Source organism: Gordionus sp. m RMFG-2023, chromosome 2 (genome assembly GCF_954871325.1).
Source record: "Gordionus sp. m RMFG-2023 chromosome 2, tfGorSpeb1-WG-v2, whole genome shotgun sequence".
NCBI classification, from domain to species: domain Eukaryota; kingdom Metazoa; phylum Nematomorpha; class Gordioida; order Chordodea; family Parachordodidae; genus Gordionus; species Gordionus sp. m RMFG-2023.
The window spans coordinates 27,009,675-27,030,077 of NC_088776.1; the positions used below are offsets into that span (position 1 = coordinate 27,009,675).

The following is a 20,403-nucleotide window of genomic DNA, read 5'->3' on the forward strand; positions in this document are numbered from 1 at the left end:
CTAATAAAGATAATTATGCCACGAGAAGAAATTAGAATGCCCCAGGTTTGATCCCGCCATTCCCTAGGACAATCCAAATAGTCAAGTCTAGCGACCTTTAAAGAGACCCAAAATACGGGTTTCATATACTAAAAAATACGATGAAAAAATATTGAAGAAATATGGCCTTAATTTCACAATTAAAAATAAAATTGGTATTCATTGTTAGGTGTTGTACATGAAAAAAAGGTATGATTACCATAAATTTTGAAGATTTCAAAATATGCTTTATGTTTTGATTAAAAAAAATTGAAAAAAGGCTAGCATCCGGTTATAGACCAACATAATGGAAACACTAGCCCATTTTTGAATAAATAAATATAAAAAAGGTCTAAATTAATTTTGTCAAATATTAGTATTTTTAATATTATTAAAAATGAAAAATTTGAGGATATTAAATATTATATATTCTTAATAAAATACGAAATCATAAATAGCAAGTAAGTTTTGTGTTTTATAGTTATAAAGATTTTTTAAATTCCACGTTAAATAAATATAAAAACGCTAATTAGGCTGGTTATTTTTTTGAAAAAGATTTTATCACGATAATAGTTCGAAACTTATTGACATCAATATTTTATATGATCATCTGAATCTTTATTACTGTTTAAAATACGGCTAATTACCTGATTTTAAACAAAGACAATTAATAGTAATATAATATATTCTCGAAAACTATTGGCTAAATTTGATTGACATTTTTTGAGGATTATATATTTAGGTAATATTTTTGAACTTGGGATTAATTCCAGTACAACTCGGTTTAGGAATATTTGAATCGTATATAAAAATCTTTTTTATATACTTAATCTCGTTTATGTATAAAAAATAAAATTTTTATTTTATTTATAATAATTTACTTTGGTGATTTTAAAGATTGGATAATAATAACGATTGTAAAAATTTTAAAACCATTAAAATATCGCAACCAAACGTTTCCAATCTAAACAGTTAACACTCACAGTTTTTTATGCAGAATAGTGAAGATGCCGCCCTAAACTAGAAAAAAATTTAAACCATTTTTCTCAATTACTTTATACTTGTCTTAAGGCAGAGAAGAATGGTTTATATAGAATGTCATTCTCTTAGCTGTGTGCGAAAAGGCATGTTAATTTATGGAGTCGGATTAAAACCATATCCACACCCATTTTTTCTTATAATAGTTCTGATGAAGTTATTTATTGAACAAGATGATTTCGAATAATTGATGCAACATAAAAAAAAGTCAAGAAAAAATACTTTAAAAAAGCAAACGATTGCATAGAAAAGTATTGGAACGATAATTACTATACGTAGCAGAAACAACAAATAAAATTATAGATAAAATATATCAGTCCCAAAAATGCAAAATATATTCCTTACATTTTAATTCAAAATTTCATTGAGACAATTTTTGGGATTCTAATTTTAATCATTTTTGTTTGGACCTTCTCCAGATATTAAATCTCGTTTTTTCCGCATGACTTAAATTCAAATAGGACGTCGCAACTTAAATCGATGGCGGGTCTATTCTCTATTCGATAATTAGCCAATTCTTATAGTTTCAATTTTTTTTCACCAAAACCTGATTACTTATTAGCCCTTAAGGGTTAGGACATTCATTATTTTAGCACGTTGGTTTACGACATGTTCTGATAAGAACTCACGTGGTTTCGGTTTTTTTTGCAAAGAAGGTGAAATAACTTTATTACCCAACTAAGAATTATAAGAGGGAGAACACTAAAAATCTCTTTCTAGTTGTTTAATTATATATAATGTAACAAAATATAAAAACTTAATTTTTAAGGTGGAATATTTATAAAATCTTAGAGCATTCTTTATATTAATAAATACTCCTTCTAATTTAGTTATCAATCAATGTTAATATTTTTTATTTTATAATAAATAAAGACCCGAAACTTTCCGATGCCAAAAGGCGCCACATTTATAATAACACTGAAATATAGTAAATATGATTTTAAAAAATTATCCAGAATGCATAGTGGTTTTAGAACGTTTCAGGTTCTCATAAAACTTTATAGCTTATCGAACATGATTGGAAAATATCTTTAAATTTTTTCTTAAAGGAACTAGGACCATTTTTAAATTTAAAAGAACGGAATTAAAAAATGCCAATAAAAATATAAATTTTTCTAATGTGTTAAGTTTCTATTCAGATTATTATTAACCATTTTTCATTTAGTATTATCATTGTTTTTTTTATTATATCATCTTTTAATTTATTTATTTTTAGCGAAAATTTCATACAGATAGCAGGATTCATCTCTGGACTCTTTTTAATGTATGTGGTAGCAAACATTGAGTAAAAATCTAAACAAAAGATAGTGCTCCAAAGCGGATCTTATTATTATTTTTTTTAATTTCATATTGAATTCACGGAAACTTAATATATAAAAGATAACAAATTATTTATATAACCAACCTTATTTCCAAAAATATTTATTATAACCTATTTATAAAACAAAATTTTTATTAATGCAATAAAAAAATTACACTATCCAAAATTATAAAATTACGCTATCCAAAATTATAAAATTACGCTGGCTTTTCATTTATACGCAATATATATCGCATAAAATAATTTAGGCGTTTAAAAAGTTTTCATAATTTATTAATTTTTTTTTTAAAATTCAATTTTTTTATTAAATATCGATTTTATAAATAAATATACAGTATCTTCATTGTACAAAATAATAAAAATTTATTCCATTATATTTTACAAATTTTAAATTACGATTAAGTGTAGATTTTTTTGCAAGCCACTCAAAATTTCATGACTATATCATTGTTTGGAATGGAAGTGATGAAAAAAAAAATTACAATTGCATAAGAATCAAATAAATATTTTTTTAATCAATTATTTGGGTTTAAAAATGCAATTATGTAACAAACCATTTATATAATAATTATGTTAAGCGATTCTTAATATTAAAATCTATAACTTTCTTAATTCTTATAATATGAATTGTTTTTAATTACAAATTTGATTGATTATATTTTACTAGTGATAAAAAAATTGTAAAATATTTTATATTAATAATATAAAAACGAGCATAGGATGAATAATGCGGATTATTAATTTTTGTGCATCATTGTACAACCTTTTCTTCTTTCTCTTCGCTATTTATATTTTCTTTTAGGTCTTGTTTTTCTTCATTAGTTTCGTAGTATTGATAAATAGGGGCCTCTCCATTTAATATAACTTTTTCGTGGATATTGACAAGTTTTATGCTGGAACCCGGGACTTCAAACATCGATTCTAACAGGAGATTTTCCTAATTTAAATAATCAAACATATGCTTAATCATAAACAGTCATTTGATATAGTTAAATTTAGTGCTGTAATGTTCTTTTTTTTAAGGAAAAGGACGCCATTCGTTATTTGTTTTAAAAGTTAACTAATAACAAGTTTCTTTTTTTGAGTAACGGTAAACGCAAAACGTTAATTAAAATTATTTCTTAAAAATTTATTTCATTATTTATTAGATTTTTGTTGTTGAGTCAAGATTGTTAATCTAATTAATATTGAATCAATCAAGATGTGTTAATTTATTTTATATGGAATATGTCAATAGTACTTATTTCTTCAGATGATTTAACTGCCCTGGTATTAAATATTTTTTACACACCAATAAAGGAAATTAAAGACACTAAACCTATACTTTGTAAGTGTAGATTGTGCCCTAATTCAAATGTTAAAAAAAAATATATTTAAATATTTTTAATAAATTTCCCCAATTAAAATTTTTATTTATTAAATAAAATACAACCCTACCATCCTCTGTGCCAGTTTATTTAATATTTTTTAAGTTACGCGTTCCCTTTTTCAAACGTAACGAATTTGTAATTTTGAAGTAACATTTACAATTAAATTTATTAAAATATCTACCATAATAGCACGAAGACCCCTAGCTCCTGTTTTCTTTTCCATAGCTTTTTTGGCTATTAATTTCAAAGCAATCTCGTTTATATCCAAGTCAACCTTTTTAGTATTTATATAGAATAATTTAACTTGAAAATTATTTTTGTTTAAAAAAAGAATTTTTTAAAATTATCAATTGAATTCTATATATTAGATAAAAATGGCGATATGTGGGATATAGCATACCCCCTTTTGGTTATATCTCATTCTAATTTTTATATTAAGCTTTAACATTTTAAACATATAAGTTAACCTTAAATTAATTATAATTTAAAAAAATTATAAGGATTTTTGTACAATTGAAAAAAAATTGCCATAAATATATTTCATATTTTTTGCTACAAAAATATTAAGATGAATAATTATAATTTTATTTTTCCAGGTAATATATTTATTTATTTTTAATAAGAATATATGATCATTTAATTGAGATGTTACAAAATATGATTTCAAAAATCACTTTTGTTGCAAACCCTAAAGTAGAAACGCATATTCAACTTCGCAACCAGGTCCGTTTCCAATTTTTTACTAAGGTTGCCTGGCCTGGTTTATTTAAATATAAGGTTTAACCTGAAATATATGTAGTTGAACATATTTATAATATGATTTATCACTTCTATCAAATATCAATTCCAGCCCAATAATTTTTTCCAAAAGTTACTCGCGCTGGGCATTGCAAACCTTTAATATGTACAGGCTTGTTAATCGATCCTTTTATAAGAATAAAATCACTATCTTTTCAAAAATAAGAATTATAGATATTTTTTAAAAATGATCGCGATGATCATTTTATAAACAACACAAATATTTTTTCACATTTCTAAAATCCGAAATACTTATTTTATAAAATCCTAAAGAAATATTATTCCCGATGCAAAATAAACCAATAAAAAAAATATATAGTATTAATATTTTGTAATAATATAACAAATTCATCAATCATTTTATATATGACCATAGCTGAACTTATTCAAGGGGCATGTTTCAGTACTTAATGCGTATTTATAAAGTTTTAGTGCTTTAACTCTTTTGGTAGATAATTTAAATTTTTGGCAAAATAATAAAAATCGGCATCATGCTAAAATAAAAAATTGAGTGTGCCGATATGTAATGCCTGAGCACTTACTAATTAATTAATCAGTTCCAATACCAGTTATAAAAGAAATTAAACTATAAGGGCACGCCTTAGCCCGAGTCTTAAATAAACAAAATACGTCTAAACGCATCAAGGTTTCTTTTTCGCCATTCTACGATCTTTATAAATATTATTTGTTCTTTTCAGTTTAAAAAAGTAAAATATTTGATTTTATTATATAGGGTAAATTATTAAAAAAAAACAAACAATTAAAATAAAATAACAATATGTTTTTTTATTTTTGCACAACCCTCAAAAAAATAAATGACAATCAAATATATAATATATAACAAAACAGATTTAAAAAATACATTAAAAATTGGATATTTTAATTTTCGTTTTTTCTTTATATATATATTCTCCTTTTTCTAAATTCCTTTAAAATATATTTCAATATAAATTATATTTTTATAAATTTACCTTAATTCATTGGTTGTCCTCGATAACCAATCTCCAAAAATTGATGCATTTTATTATAATAATTTGAAAAATCAAAAGGAATAGTAAATTCATTAAGAATTGATGTTACATTATTAATTATTTCGTTTCGAATATTTGGTCGGGGATTGATCGACCTATATTTGTTTTTTAACACTCCAAAAAAAAATTCTATCAGGTTTAGTTGCGGCGAATAGGGTGGCAAATATTCTATTCGCGCTCTAAAACGATGGATGCATTGTCCATAACAATAACTGCATCACTCGGTAGAATATTAATTAGTGCATTCATATAATCTCTAAATAAAAGGCTATTATAAGGTCCTTCAATGATGCGATAAAGTATCACACCATCGATTCCCATATTTAATGTAAATGAATTTGTATTACTAGATAAAATTTGTCGTATATTAAACATTTGAAAAAAATATTAAACTCTATTTTATAAAAAAAATTAAGTTATATAAAAATTGTAAATGCAAAAAAATTACCGTATGTATTTTATAAAAAAAATTAAATTATATAAAAATTGTAAATGCAAAAAAATTACCGTATGTATTTTTTAAATCTGTTTTGTTATATATTATATATTTGATTGTCATTTATTTTTTGAGGGTTGTGCAAAAATAAAAAAACACTGTTATTTTATTTTAATTGTTTGTTTTTTTTAAAATAATTTACCCTATATATTCAAAATTTGGATATAAATCTCATGAGTTTTAAGTACAATTTTGAAGGCACTAATTTTAAGGATACCCTTTAATTGCACAGTAGAATAATCGAAATTCAGTTTTATAATAATTTATTTCACAAGTTTTTAATTTATGAATTCAGTTTCAAATAAATTTTTCGGCTTTTGTTAATTATTATTTCTCCTCTACTAACCCTTATCTTAAGCTAGCCACTAGAGCAGTCCATAAGTTTGGTATGCTAATTTAAAAACTGTAAAATCACATTTAAAAAACTGCATATCGATTTATAAACTGTACATAGAATTTGCTCCCTAATATTAACGCTCAGGCCAATATGTAATGCACAAATATATATTTTAGTTTAATTCTTCAATCCATTCGGTAAATAGTATAGTAAGTGTTCGGTTTTGAGATTGGCATTCGGTCAGGCCATTTTCAATAAAAAAAATTTTTTATTTTATTTTTTTCAGGCTCAAACAATTTTTCCAGGCCAATATGTAATGCACAAATATATATTTTAGTTTAATTCTTCAATCCATTCGGTAAATAGTATAAAGAAGAAATTTTTAACAAAATAAGAAAATTTCTAAAATTGGTATCAAAATAAAGATAGAACGAATCCATTAAAATAATTATAATAAAAAAACATTAGATAAATGAAATATATCTAAAAAAATAACTATAATTATTATAAAATAAACTTTTTATTGTATTTTAAATATATGACTTTAGTCCTTAATAATAATTTTTTTTTCTAAATGAATGTTATTTAAACACCAACGTTTTTCATTAGGAACGTGTTAATACTAAACAAATGAAAGAAAGAAAGGTGTATTATATTCTATAAAGATTTGCTTAAAATTTTTAAAAATATTAATTGATTCAATAAAAAAATTATTAGCATAAAAAGTTTCAAGTTTTCCATATTATGATTATCATTGGAATCAAATCTTGATATGGTGATTAATTTAATTTTTCAAATGAGTGACAATTTGGTCTTTCAACAGCTTATTCTATGGCAGAAGGGCTTGAATCTTCAGTGGATCATTGCTATAATAATTGGTTCTTGTAAAGTGAAGGAAATCCATATTAAGAAATTTTAATTTTTCTTCACCAAGTAAAATACTTACGAAGCTGAGGAAGAGATAAAGGGTCTAATTTACATTACTATGATTTTATTCCTCTCCACTTGACCAATTGTATTTTTTTCTAGATCTGCATCTTTAACCTCAGTAATTATAGACATTGATAAACTTAAAAATTATTTATTTTATCATTCAATATTTTAAAAAAACTTGTGAACTTCTACCTAGAATAAAATACCTATTATCATATCACTTTAATCCCCATTGTTTCCGACACAATAGGTACTTTTGGATCCAGAGCCCATAATTTTTTCAAAACACTCGGCAAAAAATTGCGTTTAATTTCGGGTGATCTTTTCATCTCCCGCAAAGGATTTCAATTGAGATGCAGGTCAAATTGTATATCAATCGTGCCATTACCTAAAGGCACCTTTTCAAGTTTATTTATAAATATTTTTTTTAAATTTTCCTTTTTTAATTCTCACTTGTTTTTTTAAGTATTTTTAATTTTATCTTATCCTTATTTTATAAATTGAAATCGTTTTTAAATAAAATAATTTGACAAATAAAAAAAATTACCTTGATTAAGATTTAAATGAAAAATGAGCGACAAATTTGTTAAAATATGATGGAGATAGATTTCATTTATTTTAACTAATATTTTTTAAAATTTTTTTATTTTATTTATATATTTTATTTATATATTTTAAGATTATTTTAAATTTTTTTATTATATTTATATATTTTAAGAAAAATAAAAATTAAATTTTTAAAAGGATCGTATATTAAATTAACAAATAACGATCCACGAAAATCATCGACCGGACAATTGTCGATCTTTTGATCACGATCCTATAACAACTCTCTATGAACCATGGAAATGAAATATTAATGGGAAGAGTATTTGTTAATGTAAAATAAAGCTAATTTGCGTTTTATATATCTTTAATCTAATAAATGAAACGGATAGCGGTGAAACATGGCAAATTATTGTGTCCGAACACTAATATCTTATCATTTTTAGAAAATAATCATGCATCCATTCAAAAAATATAGTTTTTCGATTACATTATAAATAAAGTTAGCTCATTTGAATAATGGTTATATAGGTTAATTTAATTCAGGATAAATATATTGAGTACATATAAACAATTGTTAACATATTAATTTCTGCAGAAATAATATTTTCTTCATTTGGGCTGACTCATTCTAAATTTAGAAAACATTTGGGAACCAAAATAATAGGAAAATTAAAATGATAACGTATGTCAAAATTTTAAATAGAAAATAAAATCAAAGGAGAGATTATTTACTAACCTATTTAAATATAATCTAGTAAATAAGTTTAAAATACTGATTTAAATTATCAATTATTTTAGAAAAATTAGCGAATAACATTTATAAATTAAAAAACAAATGGGTGACAATTTGCCAAAATATCAAAAAATAGGGATAAACGAAGTCAAAATATTTACAGGTTTTTTGAAATCAAGATTTTAAATTTCTGAGGTACCAAACACCACCAAACCTATCGAGAAAGATAATATATAGCAATTTTGGGTAAGAAAATAGTGGACTATACAATCATGTGGGCAAGGGTAAATCTATGCAAGGCGAAGGCTAGATATATTTAAGGATGATTTTTAAACGATTACTACAATCCTTACAGAAAATATAATCCATCAACATAATTTAGCAATGTTTTTAATTTTTTATTTGCACAAACGATTTCCAATTTGCTCCTTTTTTTAAATCGTGTTATTTAAAAAAAATGTATTAAAAATTTTGTAACTAAAAGGAATCAAAACTATCCAGGATTATCCATCCCGGATTTAAAGGAATCCTTTTAAGAGTTCGAATTTTCAAAGAGTTTTAACCATGATAATAGGGAATCTAGATATGTCCAATATAATTGAATAGATAAATAATAAAATCTATCCATTTGGGTCATCCTCCCCTTCTTGTGAGGCGAACCGAAGCTATGTGAGGTCAGGAATATTTACATGAACACAAAAAAAGATATGGATATCTAATAAAAGCTAATTGGAATATCTTTTGACTGAAACTCGCCCTTGGTCTTAATGGGTTGGACTTGGTCTAGGGGGTTAAAAATAAAAATTCGATATGGATATCAAGGAAAAGGTTATTAAAATATCTTTTGATTCTAATAATATATAACACCTTAAAGGGTGTATCTAGGTTTGATTTTAGGGGGGGGGGGGTGGAGAGGAGGTCAGGAATTTCTAAAAACATAAATATTCATTATGGATATTAAATGGAAGTGAATTAAAAGATCGTTTGAGTGTAATGTAGTATTCACATTGGATCTCAATGTGTGGAACTTGATCTATGGGTGGGGGAAGTTAAAATATAAAACATCTTTTGACTATAATGTTAATTATGAGCGGGTCTGGGTCTTAGGGGGCAGGATTTTAAATGTCTTTTTTAAAATAAATATTCATTATAGGTATCAAATAAAAGAACATTAAAATATATTTTGATTCTAATGGTAGTTATAACTTTGTGTGAACGGGTCTAGATCTTGAAAGGGTGGGGTCAGAATTACTTTAAAAATTTTATGAGATAGAGATTGAATAGAGGTATCATCAAATGGAAGTTTAATGAAATATCTTTTGACTGAAATGATAATATTAATCTTGGTCCTATTAGTTAGGAATTAGTTCCGAGGGAGGGATTTAATATTATCGTCATTTTTTAAGCGCATCGTCCTTTCATGCTATTAAAAACAACAGAGCTCTTGATTCTTCTCACGCCTATTAAACTGAATAAAAAGATATATTGGTTTAATTTAAAATGACAAGAATCATCCATCAATTTTTGGGCAGGCTGCAGTTATCTGTGCTTACATAAAGGCTAGATTTATGCTTAAACGCTTATTGGTGGTAAAAGATAGTTTAAAAGAGCCCATCGCTTTAAACAAAATTTTCTTTTATTTGGTAAGGGGTTGCAACAGTTAAATTTAAATTTTACTGACTTGAAGTTTAATAGGTTTACACCTATGTTCGTGTGATAGCTTAGTTCTGAGATAATTTAGTTTTATATAGATATTCTAAAGATTTAATATAACATTATGAATTCAGATATATTCTAAATGAGTGAAATTTAATATTAAATTATATTTTCCTTCAAAATAAATATATTTCTTTTATCAATTGTTCAAATTCAGATTTAATCACCCTGGCATTAAAATGCGAAAAAGATTAAAAGTCTATGGCAGAGAGAAGATATTCTTTTCTTTTGGAAGGAAGGTTCTTTCTTCTCTTTGTCGAATGTAAATATATTAAGTATAATTCTAAGTTTATATCACATTTAAGGTTCATAATGCTTAATGCTCATCTATGATAAGTATTTTTTTATTAATTGAGTATATAATATAATAAATTAGTACGTTCCTACTGGTTAGCGTTAATTATACGTTAAAGAAAATGTTAGTTAGAATTATAGCGAATTAGGTTGAAATTTGGATACTGTTAGAGTTCCCAGTTTTTATGTAGTTATCTTTTGTTTTTAATATTTATTATTTAATTTGGTGAATTGTTTCATGTTTAATGGAGGCTGCTAACATCGCTTGAGGTTTTATATAACCAATATAATTTGTAAAATCTGTACTTCTTCCCTTTGTACGAGTTGAGCCACAGTAGAGCATCATATGTTACATTATGTTTATAATTCCTTAATATATGGCCCAGAAGTTCGATTCTCTTTTTCCGTAATGTTATGTTACAGGTATATGTGATGATTTTTCCCAAGTTTTTTTTGATATGATATTGGGATAAAAGTATCCGTTTAGTTGTCTGAGGCATTTATTTATAAAGTGGATTCTTTTTTAGTTTGTGATTTATTTATATCCATGTATCACCTCCTCCCCATTCAAACATCATTACTAAACCAAGTATCATTAATTAAGACAAAATATAAATACTATAATTGCACTCAAATTATCTTAATTAACACTCATTTAATACTCATATTTAATATTTGTTATAAAAAAATTAAATTTCACACCCTTCAAGACTTAACCCCCATTTAGAAGATCATTAATATTACAATCAAAATATAATTTAATTACCATATATTTGATACCCATATCAAATTTTTATTTTTTAACCCCTCCCACATTCTCTAATCTTCCTAGATTAAGTCCAACCCATTGAAACCAAGATTGAATACTATTATTTCAGTCAAAAGATATTTTAATTAGCTTTTATTTGATACCCATATTGATATTTTGTGTTAATAAAAATTTCATTATCACACCAAGCCTAGATTAGTCCATTAAGAAAAGAGGTTGATCTCCAATCAATTGAATAGATCTTTCGATTAGCCACATTGATACCTATATTGGATATATTTATTTTCATAAGGCTAAAAAAAATTAAATAAAACAAAACTAACTCAAAATGCTTTTTAAATAATATTTCCCATAGCATGGTTTAAAAGTGATATGCCTTATTATCATACCTTATATAAAAACCATACTTTTTATCAAAACTAGGCATTGGCTAATGTAAATGCTTGATGTGAAATAAACTAGAGGTTTGTAAAACCTGGCCTGCCCGTTAAGAATTTTTTAACAAGTGCCCAAATTTTTTTTACCAGGCTCGACTAATTAGTTTTTTTTAAATTTTCAAGGTCCTTAATAATTTCTTTAAAAGTTTTCTCAGCCTGGCCCATTAAAGTTTTACGAAAAGTCCTCCGTTAAATTTTGTTTGTACGAATTCCGGCCATCCCACTTAATATCTATAACCCTTTATCAATGTCAATTAAGACTATTATATCTCTCCTCTATAGCTATTTATAACAACTATTATATTATGTTTGTATCTGTATTGTGCATTTGTAATTGTAACATATCATTAAAAATTGTTTAATTTTTTGTGAATTTTTTATATTATTTATTGATTTAGTATTCTAGTTAGACCGCTCTTAAAATACAAAGAAATAATTATATTGCAATTTATATTCAATGTATAACAAAATATCAGACAGGACAGGCCAAAATTTTATTTTACCAATTTGCCCAGCCCGGACTGTTAAATATTTTGACCGCCCGTTTTAATTTTTTTTAATTAAGGGGCCGGCACGCGAGAGCTTTGCTGATCTCTAATGTGGACTCAGGTAAATATCTACTATTATTTTCTTTCAAATAATTAGTTTATTTATTAAATATACTGTTTATTGTAAAAGTATATGAAATTTTATTATCATTGCTTTTTTTAATTTAGGACTAAATAATTTTATTTGATAAAACAATATAAAAAGGGTATTTTTACTAGTATCTTTTTATCCTGGAATTTATTAGTTAATATATATTATAAATATTAAAAAGTCAAGGTACTTTTAACTCTATAAAATAAAACATTTGTCAGCCAAAATAAATATACTCGGTCCATCTTGAAGAGCGCCTTGTACTGGCTTACGAGGCAATTCTTGGGCTCGGTTAAGATTCTAACAAGTGATTCTTGATCTAATCCATGAAACGGAACGACGACTGGCATGCGCCCTACGAATTCCGGGATCATTCCAAACTCTATCAAGTCTCGACTCTCTACCAGTTTTAGCCATTGATCCCTTTCGTCAACCATGTAATCCGTATTTGCGGAGTTAGGTGTATTGCTATCTTTGATATATGCATTAGTGGCTTCTCGCCGGCTAAGACCTTCTGACGGGGTAAGGTGATCTTTCGAAACCCCGAAGCCTATGTACTTGAAGTATAAAATGGAAGGAAAGACGGAATTGTTTATAATATAAATTTGTTTTTTATTTAGAATTTGATGAAAGGTAGCGGTTGAAGGATAGATATCTAAGTTAATAAAAAGCAGCACATTGATGTAATCTTAAAAGAATTTATATATTGGTCAGAAATATATTATATATTAACAAAAAATAACTCTTTCGTTAATTCTACGACTGATGATTCTGTCTAGCCCGTTAAAAGCTCCAGAAGCTACAAATAAGATATTTGTTGTGTCGACTTGAATACTTTCTCCTCGAAGTTTTCTAGAATTTCTTTCGGGCACGTTGACCACAGTTCCTTCCAAAATTTTTAGGAGGCCCTTAATTATAATTTAAAAATATATTTTAATATTGGAATCTCCTAAAAAATTTTAATAAATTATTGTAAACTTGTTGAACTCCTTCACCACCCACATCTCTTAGTTGATGAATTCCAGGGACTGCTCCTATTTTATCAACTTCGTCCAGAAAGACTATACCTTTAAAGAAAATAATTTACTAGTTAATTCCAAAATTAAACAAAACTTTTTGTTTTCAATATCAAAAAGAAAAGATTAAATTTAAAAAATCAGCTAAATTTATTAATTAAATCAAGCTTAAATTTACATGGCTTATTTTAGAATTAAGAAATGAATATATTTACAAAAAATTAGACCTAGAAAAAAAATAACGTTAAAAAAGGAAAAAAGGAAGGAAGGTTTAATCTTTAAAGTGACTTTAATTATCTAATAAGGGAGCCTAAAGGCTGCTCATATCCCAAACATTTTTGAACCTACCAATTTATCACCAGTGGGTTTGTCTACAATCTCTTGGAAGCCAGGCAAATCTCTTATTTGGGACTTCATTTGCGTCTCCCTTTCCCCGTTAGACAAAATTTGAAACTTTACTAACAGCCAAAACAAAGAAAATATTTAGAATTATCAAACTACATGTTGACTGTTATATCAACAACAAATATTTTTCTCCCTTAACATAGAAATTTTTAAAACTTTTAAGCTCAAAATCAAGGCATTTACTAATGATTCAAGAGAATTTCTCTTTTTAAGGCAAAAAATGCAAATTGATATGTTCAAATACAAGTCTATTTGGGAACCCAACAAAATAATAGTTGGCCATGATATTTTATGCATTTATAATAAAATTCTCATTTCATTAAATTTGATTTTTATCAATTTTTATGTCTTTAAAGTATACTATTTTTTAGTGACGAAGCGTGAAGTTTACTAGCAGGGAAGTAATCAATTTTTTTACTTTCAATATCATCCAAAATTCTTTATCAGTCCAAACATATTTTTTATTGGGAATAATAGGCATGATGTACAATATAGAGAATTAGAAAATTCACATCCAGTGAGCCACTCATATTTTTCATATTTAAAGGGATATAATTACGAATGCAAGTTTTGATTTCATTTTTTAGTTTTGCAAAATTGGTTTTGGTCTTCCCTTTTCAATAATCAATTTCTTCACACCAAAATTTATTGAGCTAATTGATATTTTAAATCAATTTTCAATAATACAATTGCTTTTGAAAAAGGAAGATTAAAATAAAAAAAATTTCTTTCTCCTTTGTTTATTAAAAAATATGCACATTTTTATTTTCTTCCCCAATGCCAGTCCGAGTTTTTATTTATTCTTAAATCGGACCTTGGTTTTTCAATCATACCAATTTCCGCCTGTAGGTCTCTGAATTTTATAAGTAAGGGTTTTTCTATTTTAAAGTCTAGACACTGTGTTTTAATTAATAGTTCGCCAGCAGTCATAAGTACCAAAAATGATAAAGAAATTGTGGCAGATGTCGTTAAATATTGCATTGAAAGTTATTATTTAATGAATCACTATTTAGCAAATATACCATAACAAAGTATAAAGTTAAAGAAGTTGATTTATTGAAAATATTTGGAAAATTCCTTAGAAGAAAATTTTCCGTAATTTACATATTTCGATTATAAAAAGATTTCTAACTAAATAAAAACCATATTACTTATTCTTCGTTCGTTAGTTAATCATTTCCAAAAATTTTGTAATTAATAATAAAAAAATTTAAGTTTAAAAAAAACCCATTTGAGCCTTTTCTACATTGTTATTGGCGTCCTGAAGCAACTTGGAAATAACGCTTTCGATATCCTCCCCTACATAACCTGCTTGGGTAAGTGTAGTACAATCGCAAATAGCAAAAGGAACGTCCAGGCATTTAGCTATGGTGTGGGCTATCAGAGTTTTACCTGAATTATAAATAGAAGAGAAGTTTACATAAAATCAATCGTTTTGCGTGTTTTTTTTTAGATATATTGACTCAGGATTCACGTGTGTTCTGCCAAAATAATCATATGATACCAAGCTCATCACGTGAACTGGATTATGTAAAGATTCGTGTTCATTATAAAAAATGTTCAGTAAAAAATAATATTTCTGTTACAAGTTTGTTATAAATTAAAAGATTTTAAAATACTTGAAAATTGTAATTTTAGGCGAACGATTCAGCATAAATAACAATTTATTATTGATAATGACTTTTCATTTTTAGATTTATAGTTTAATTTGTTTATTATAATTATTAATTACAGTATTAAATTAAAAATATATAAATTTAGGAAATTATAAATGAGATGAAAATTTGGTATTTTTTAACCATCTTCTAAGTTAAAATGCTAGTTCCTTTGAAAATCACAAATGATTCTCATGACTAACTTGAAGAAACAAAGTAACACTTCCTATATATTTTAATTTTTATAGATATGCTAAATTCGATAAATATCGATGGACAAAAAGATAAAGCTAAAAATAAAGATACTCTGCAAGAGGCTGATATTAGAAAAAACTTATAAGTGTACCCCTAACTTTCAGTTATCTGTCAGGCCTAATCCATATCTATTTTCAGAGTAATAGAAAAATTATTAATTAATATTGTATCAACTTTAATCCCCGGTTGAGCAGCCAAATTTGTACCTGGCCCAGCTCTAATTTTCTACTAAGGTGCTAGGCTCGATTTTTAAAAATATAGGCCTAACCCAAAATATATGTAGTTGAACATCAAAATAAACAACTATTTATAATATTAAGGAGTGGTTAAATTAAGAACACTATACTTTATGGGATTATCACTTCTATCAAACATCAAATTCATCTATAAAGCCTAATACAGTACATAATAGGTCCTATTTCTGTCAATGATGATTTGACCATGTTTTAAGATTAAATTAAAATTCAAGATTATGAACAAAAATATGAGCAACAAACCTAATAATAATGTTAATTTTATTGTCATCTTTATTTAAATAGGGTTATATTGTTCACCATGACCGCCGTTATATTCTTTCCACGGTCTCACCCCAAATTAACATTTTCTGACTTTGACCATCCCTTCGACACTATGAAGAAGCGAATATTTTATTGGTTATATATATATATGATGATTTCATATCAAATCAACTAAGGTTTCAACTCGATCTCTTCAGAATTTTTAAAATTTTGTATATTGACATGAAATTTTACTTTGCATCACTAAGAGCAAAAAAGTGGTACATTTTTGATAAAATGCTCATCATTTAAATCAATATCTCGATAAAAAAAAATAGGTTAGATAAATAATTTAAATTTATTCGAATCTTAAATATTCTTAATATGGCATATAAAAAATGTGATCTGTTGAATAATGAATATTATTGTTAAATAATTTATTGTTATTTTCAATTGATATGTAAATCTTTATTTTTACTATCTAAGGCGTTAATTGCATATTATATTTTGACTTTACATGTCCATTTAAATGTTTTTTTATTTTGAGGCGTCAATTTAATTACAGATTAATTTATTTAACCAAGTGTATATATAACTGTATTATATATAAAAAATTGATTATTGAATTTTAAAAAAATAAAATTCGTATATATTATCAAAATATTATCGACTTAAACCCCAACGTTAGTGCATTCTCATTCTTATATATTATCAAAATATTATCGACTCAAAACTCCAACGTTAGTGCAAGTTTCCTCCCTTTCAACATGGTGGAGGATAGGGGCACCAGCTTATTGGTAGCTGGTGGGGAAGAAGCCTGAATACGACTTTCGCTCTCCTGGTATAGGATTGAACGAAGAGACGCTTGTTTAAATTGATGACAGACTCGATATAAAAAAAAATTTTTTCGTTTGTTCTTCCTCGAAATTGAATGATATTTTAGACAAGAACACTTGTATGGAAAATTTTGTAATCATATTTTTTTTAGTCAAAATGATTTTTAAAGGCTTTAAAATTTTTTTTGTGTAACATTTAAATTAAGTTTAATTTTTAATAACAATGATTAGTATTTTTAAGTAACTACGGTAGAAACAATATGTGGTGTAATAAAAACCAGAGGAAACAGATTCAATATGATGGTCAAAATCGCAACAATTACCGATCCTATAATTACAACTCATGATTACAACCAGAGAAAGTAAATACAATATAATGACCAGAATCAATATAACAATAACAATTACAACATAAATATTGAAGAAATTGTTGAAGACAAAGTCGGCACTGCCAAAGACAATAATGATAACGATCTTAACATCAAAAACTTAACCGAGAACACGCTTAATGATAATGCTTTTATGACTATCATAAAATTAAATGATGCTACAACAATGCAAGTCGACACAGGATTAAAATTCACCATCGTACCTCATAAGATGGCTAAGAAAATTGGCATAAAAGAAATTAAAAAATCCAAGATGCAACTTACAGCCTACGACGGAAACTTTATCAAAATCATAGGAACAACCCAAGTCAAAGTAAGTTATGAAGGTATCACTAAAAATTTACAAGCAGTGGTTGTTGAATCAAGAAAAAATGCATTATTAGAACGTTCACGGATTAACGCCTTCAAAAATATCTTGAACAAATTTATAGCAAATATTGACACAATTATGAAGATGAAATTAAAAAACTGATTAAAGATTATGAATCCAAAATGACCAATCAACAAAACAAATGTCAAATAAATTTAAGAAGAGATGCCCAACACCAAGACGTATACCCTATGCAAAGATTGATCTTGTGGACAAGAACTTAATAGATGGATACAAGAAAAAAACATTGAGCCGGTAAAAGATGTTCGATGGACAAATCCTATAACAGCTGTCTACAAAGATGATGGTAGCATTAGGTTTTGGGCTGATTTTAAAGACACTATAAACCTAGCTCTAGAAGATTTCAGATATCCACTTTCACGAATAAATAATCTAATAGCTAAACTTTCGGAAGGAAAGAAATTTACCAAGATCGATTTTAAAAATGCGTTTCTACAGATTCCGATTGACAAAAGTTGCAGAAATCTTTTGACAATATCCACACACAAGGATACTACCAATTTACTAGACTTCCTTTTGGGTTAAAGATCTCATCTGCAATCTTTCAACATATCATGGATCAAATATTCGGTGACATGAAAGATGTCATATTTTATATTGATGATTTACTTATAACTGGGAATAACGATGAAGCGCATTTAAACAACATCAAAAAAGTGTTTGAAAGAATATTATCATATGGATTAGTACCTAACTTCGCCAAAAGCTTATTTTTTAAAAACAAAGTGAGATTCCTGAGTCATGATATTAACGCCAAGGGGATTCATGCTAACCATGACAAAATTGAGGCAATAATAAACATGCCAGAACCAAAATCAGCTGCTGAATTATCAACATTTCTGGGAATGGCTGGTTACTATAAAAAATTTTTGACCAACTTAGCAGAAATTGCTGATCCTTAATACAAAAGTGTCATCAAAGAAAAATGGGCATTGAACTTAGAACACTCTAGAAATTTTAACGAAGTAAAGACGTTGATTAGTCTTCCTCCAGCTTTGACTTATTTTAATCCTGAATTATCTATCGGAATTGCAACTGATGCATCTAAATGTGGTTTAGGAGCTGTATTATTTCATACTGAAAAAGATGGCAAAGAAAAACCAATAGCTTTTGCGTCGAGAACCTTATTAAAATCCGAAATGAATTACACCAATATTGAGGGTGAGGCTCTCAATATTATGTTCGCTATAAAAAGATTCCAGGAATATTTAATATGGACTAAATTTACAATTATTACTGACCATAAATCTCTAGCCCATATCTTTACCAAAGGACTTAAGAACAATAGTACTATGTCCTTAAGACTTTAAAAATGGAATATAACATTTAGGAGGTTATGATTTCAACATAAAATATAAGCCGGAAGATATAACGTTGTTCCTGATTGTCTTTCAAGATTACCACAAGAAAGTAAAGATGAAGTTGTTGAAAATATCACAATTACAAATGATTTTGGGGATATATCTATAAATTTTAATAAAATATGTGATGAAATTCACAAAGATATTGAAATAACACAAGTCATCAATGATATTAAGAACAACAAGCCTATAAAAAATAAGATTTATAAAAACATTGAATTGGAATTAAGTATAATTAAAGATTGTCTATACAAAAACAACAAAATCATAATTCCATCTAGTATGAGGAAAAACGTATTGCAGGCATTACATGAAGGTCATTTGGGAGCAGGTAAAATCAAATCCTTAGCCAAAGATCATATGTGGCGGTCTGGTATGAATAATGAGATAGAGATGGAGGTAAAAAGTTGTGACGACTGTAACATATATCATGACAATCCTAAAAAGATATAAAAACCATGGGTTTCGGCAACCAAACCATTTGAAAGGATAAACATAGATTATGCGGGTTCGTTTTTCACAAAAAATTGGTTGATAATAGTCGATGCCTATCAGGGGTTCGAACCGAACCGAACCGCAAAACCGGAATGAACCGTTATGATTTTCTGAACCGTAACATTAACCGAACCGTTATGAAGAAAATATTAAAAGAGCGAACCGAACCGTTATTAAACCGGTTCAAAACGGTTTTAAAAATAATTAATTTTAAATTATTAACCTAAATTTAAAATTTTAATTTTCCTTGGGGGCATTTTTTAAATTAATGATTTCTTTTCAAATTAAATATTTCTATATTATCAACATTATATATCAAATTAAATATTTTTATATTATCAACATTATATATCAAATATACCAGGTTTGTTGTTTTTTCTTTAAATACTTAATTTATAAGAGATTAGACAATTAATCTGTTAATTAAATAAGATATCTTAAAATCATTAGTGACATATTAAAAGCTTTATATCCAGCATATGTTTTGACAAAATATTTACAAAGTGAACAATTGACAATGGGCGATTTTTATGCTGCGTGGATCAAATGTCTCATGCAAACGAGTAAAGTAGACACTCCATTTGCCAGACTTTTAGTTTCTACGATGAAAGCAAGAGAAATAAA

At 26.5% G+C, this 20,403-nt stretch overlaps 1 protein-coding gene across 3 annotated transcripts in view; it reads right to left on the bottom strand.

The window, feature by feature from the left end:
* Nucleotides 1-3,079: 3,079 nt before the first annotated feature.
* LOC135925051 (ATP-dependent Clp protease ATP-binding subunit clpX-like, mitochondrial) overlaps nucleotides 3,080-20,403 on the bottom strand; it is a 40,956-nt gene continuing 23,632 nt past the window's right edge. The window contains exons 9-14 of one of the 3 annotated variants that reach the window (XM_065460202.1): nucleotides 15,128-15,292; nucleotides 13,458-13,540; nucleotides 13,223-13,387; nucleotides 12,716-13,036; nucleotides 3,929-4,021; nucleotides 3,080-3,314 (exon numbers count right to left, since the gene is read on the bottom strand). In XM_065460202.1, the coding sequence (XP_065316274.1) occupies nucleotides 3,129-3,314; nucleotides 3,929-4,021; nucleotides 12,716-13,036; nucleotides 13,223-13,387; nucleotides 13,458-13,540; nucleotides 15,128-15,292 (1,013 nt within the window). In that variant the 3' untranslated portion in view covers nucleotides 3,080-3,128. Of the gene's footprint in view, nucleotides 3,315-3,928; nucleotides 4,022-12,715; nucleotides 13,037-13,222; nucleotides 13,388-13,457; nucleotides 13,547-15,127; nucleotides 15,293-20,403 lie in introns of all 3 variants that reach the window. The other 2 variants (XM_065460201.1, XM_065460203.1) reach the window with 2 other exon arrangements.